This window comes from Cyprinodon variegatus, unplaced genomic scaffold, assembly GCF_000732505.1.
Source record: "Cyprinodon variegatus isolate N-32 unplaced genomic scaffold, C_variegatus-1.0 Scaffold237, whole genome shotgun sequence".
Classification (NCBI taxonomy): Eukaryota; Metazoa; Chordata; class Actinopteri; order Cyprinodontiformes; family Cyprinodontidae; genus Cyprinodon; species Cyprinodon variegatus.
The window spans coordinates 719,884-723,073 of NW_015150690.1; the positions used below are offsets into that span (position 1 = coordinate 719,884).

Here is a 3,190-nt window from a genome sequence, read left to right on the forward strand (position 1 = left end):
TTATTCACCTTTGTAATAATTACCTTATTTATTTTTTGTCCGTTATAATCATCAACTTTATTTATTAATTACGTTTTTAAGTATTTATGTGCATGTTATAATATTTTGACAGTTTTATTCTTAGAATTTTTTTCCCCTGTTTATTTCTTCAATGCTAATTATTTCTGCCCGTCATTTTTACATTTCTGAATGAATTTCTGCCTCCTTATGCAAATGAGGAAGGGTGTGTCTTAGAGGGTCAACATATGCCTCAGTCAGAGCGCAGACATAAATACTATTGGACTCATTAAAGATTCACTGCTTGCAGAAAAGCAAACTCTGGACTTGTAAAAGCACACAAGAGGTTCATAAATACACATGAAAAAAGTCAGCTATATATTTCTGATGGACACAAACATATTGATTTGCTAGTTGCTTGTAATTTGCCGGTTTGTGGATTTTTTTAAACTCTCCCGACTTCCTTTATTGACCATTGCTAAAAAGACGGCAACCAATCAGAGAGCTCCCTTGTTTCAGCCAATCAAATTACATTTTTATGGGCACTCTTTTAGAGGTATAGTGGAGGATTTTTGCGGATTTTTTAAAAGACCCGCCCTCTCCACTTAAAATAAAAATGCACATGCTCAACCCTGTACCGACTCCTGAGAGGGAACTCCTATTACACGCGTGTGAGAGCGTGCACGAGCCCATTTCTCCTCGTGCACGCTCTGTTTAAAAATTGCTGCTTGCATCGCTCACACAAACTAACCTTCCAGAGGAAAATTTGCTCTTTTTCCACTATGTCAGACTCTCCACCGGAAAGTGAAAATAGGGACGAGCACATAGGACAACCTTACGTCAACATATCACTGGAATGATTGACAGTTAGGAGGACCACTTATTTAGATGATCCACCCGAAAAAAGAACATGGTCCACTATGGCTTTAAGTGTCCTAACTGAAAATCTGAGGAAAGACTCAAAACTGATGTTCAGTTTCTAGATGTAGAAAATTGGTCTTTCTCAATTTCTCAAACATTTCTCAGTTCTGCATTTCTTTTTGTTACAATTACATAAAATCCAAACAGAAAAAACTAAATTGTGGCTGTAAAATGACAAAGGGTTCATCCACATTAATGTAATTTGATAAAATCTTCTGAAAACAAGTGGCCAGATGGTGTAAAACAGCAGTACTCACAGTCTCTGGCAGCGTTGAAATGATTTCCACCGTTTTTTTGCCCTATTCCTGTAGAACAAAACCATCAGGATGTGTCTCCTCTTTTACAAGACTATTTATATGAATGCACTGCTGGCTCCAAGCTGCTGTTACCTTTTGGAACGTTTAACACTGGTTCTGATGTTGGGATGCTGGAGACAGTGCTGCCCCCTCCAGATGAAGGGCAGCAGTACACCTGATCGCAGTATAGCAGATTACAGAAGGACACATCAGGAGGCCAGGAACCAGGAGGTGTGGTTGAAGAAGCTAGAGGGGGTAAGAGAAATTTATTATCAGCATATTAAACTGGATGAATGCTAGAACAATGCATTTTGTAATGTCTTTAAAGGTATAAATCAGAGGGCTTCAAAATATGAAAGTAAACTATATATATATATATATATATATATATATATATATATATATATATATATATATATATATATATACACACACACACATTTTCTCGACAGGAAGACCCTCCTGTTCAGACAGAATGTTTTGCTCCAGATACACAATGGATTCCTGACAGAAATGGTAGATTGTGTGTTTTTGTGTATCCTAGAGAAAGTTTTAAGCGCAGATCTGGTCTTAAGGACAAGGAATTTCTCTATTTCGATTCGCCATTGTGAAGCATAAGCTTCAACAGCCATCCTGACCCAAACATAATGTTTCTATCTATAATCTGGCTCCCATGTACGGCCTTGAAGGCCATATGTGATAAACTCCTCCTGGGTATTATGCAAACATGACAATATGCTCCCTGCCTTCCCTTAGGAGATCTGTGAACCTTCTCCGTGTGCGTCTTATTGATGAACATAACATCGTACAATCAAGGACAATGGCCACAGGGACTGTGTTTTTATAGATTAAACTTTGCACAAACAAAAACACACATGTATGCTTACAGATATAACATGCACTACTCATACTGCCTTCCTTGTTTCCTCACAAGATGTTCTGTATCTGTTTGTGCTGTTTTTGTTTTTGCAATCTCAGACTCCATCCTGCCAACGTTAAAGTGTGAAATATGCTTTTTCCCCCCTCCTTTTACCTATTGTTATGCTTCTCTCTCTTTTTTTTTTTCCTTAAGTTTAAGTGCAGCGCGTTTGACGTCAGCAAGGCTTCAGACACTTCATCCCCCATGTATGTATGAGTTTCTGCCTTAAACAGGCTGTACTGAAACAAAAATATCCCCCTGCTCCGGCTGGTTGACATATAAAGTAAACATTAACCATTAAGAATAAAATTTGATTAATAGACGTGTTAAAGATGATGACAGATATCACATGTATGACATGGTTTATTCACTTGTTAAATTTGTTTCATTGTTGTTGCAAACAAAGACATAATGCAAAAGGTGATAAATCTAACTTTGTAATAATTCCTAATCAAAGCAATTCACATACATTCACTTTCCAAAGCGAATGTATTTTCTATTATTATTTTTTTTTTTATTATTATTATTTTTGTTTTCCATTTTTAAATGAATTTTCTTTTGTATTTACATTTCTCTGTTTTCAGATTAAGCTTAACAAATTCTGCTCTTTTCAATTTGTATTTTATCAGCTTATTTATTTGGTCGTGAAATAAAGAGAATGGGATCTGTGAAAGGCAATTTCAAAAGAATTCAATTTGTAAAGCTCAATTTAAAAAAAGAAACTATTTGAAAAAAAATAAAAATGAAAATATAAAATCTAAAAATTCAAACAATACAGTTTGAGAAAAAAAAAATATATATATATATACAAGGGCGTAGGAATATGTTTACTATTGGGGGGGACACATGTCGGAAATCTGAGATTCGTATTCAACAGAAACATATCTTAAGTATGCTACTTAAAAAAAAGGCTATTTAATCTTTTACTTTATTCCTTTATAAATGTGTCTTGCAAAAATAATGCATTTAAAATTTACATAATGCATTTGTTCATAAGATGTGAGCATATCACCAAACAGCCTTTGGCATATTTAGTGTCTGCATACGCACTAGAAAA

The 3,190-nt window shown here is 35.0% G+C and overlaps 1 protein-coding gene across 1 annotated transcript in view; it reads right to left on the reverse strand.

The window, feature by feature from the left end:
* Positions 1-3,190, reverse strand: part of myrfl (myelin regulatory factor-like) — a 29,318-nt gene that overhangs the window by 4,928 nt on the left and 21,200 nt on the right. The window contains exon 17 of the mRNA XM_015381601.1: positions 1,308-1,460. Coding sequence (XP_015237087.1) covers positions 1,308-1,460 — 153 coding nt within the window. The remainder of the gene's footprint in view (positions 1-1,307; positions 1,461-3,190) is intronic.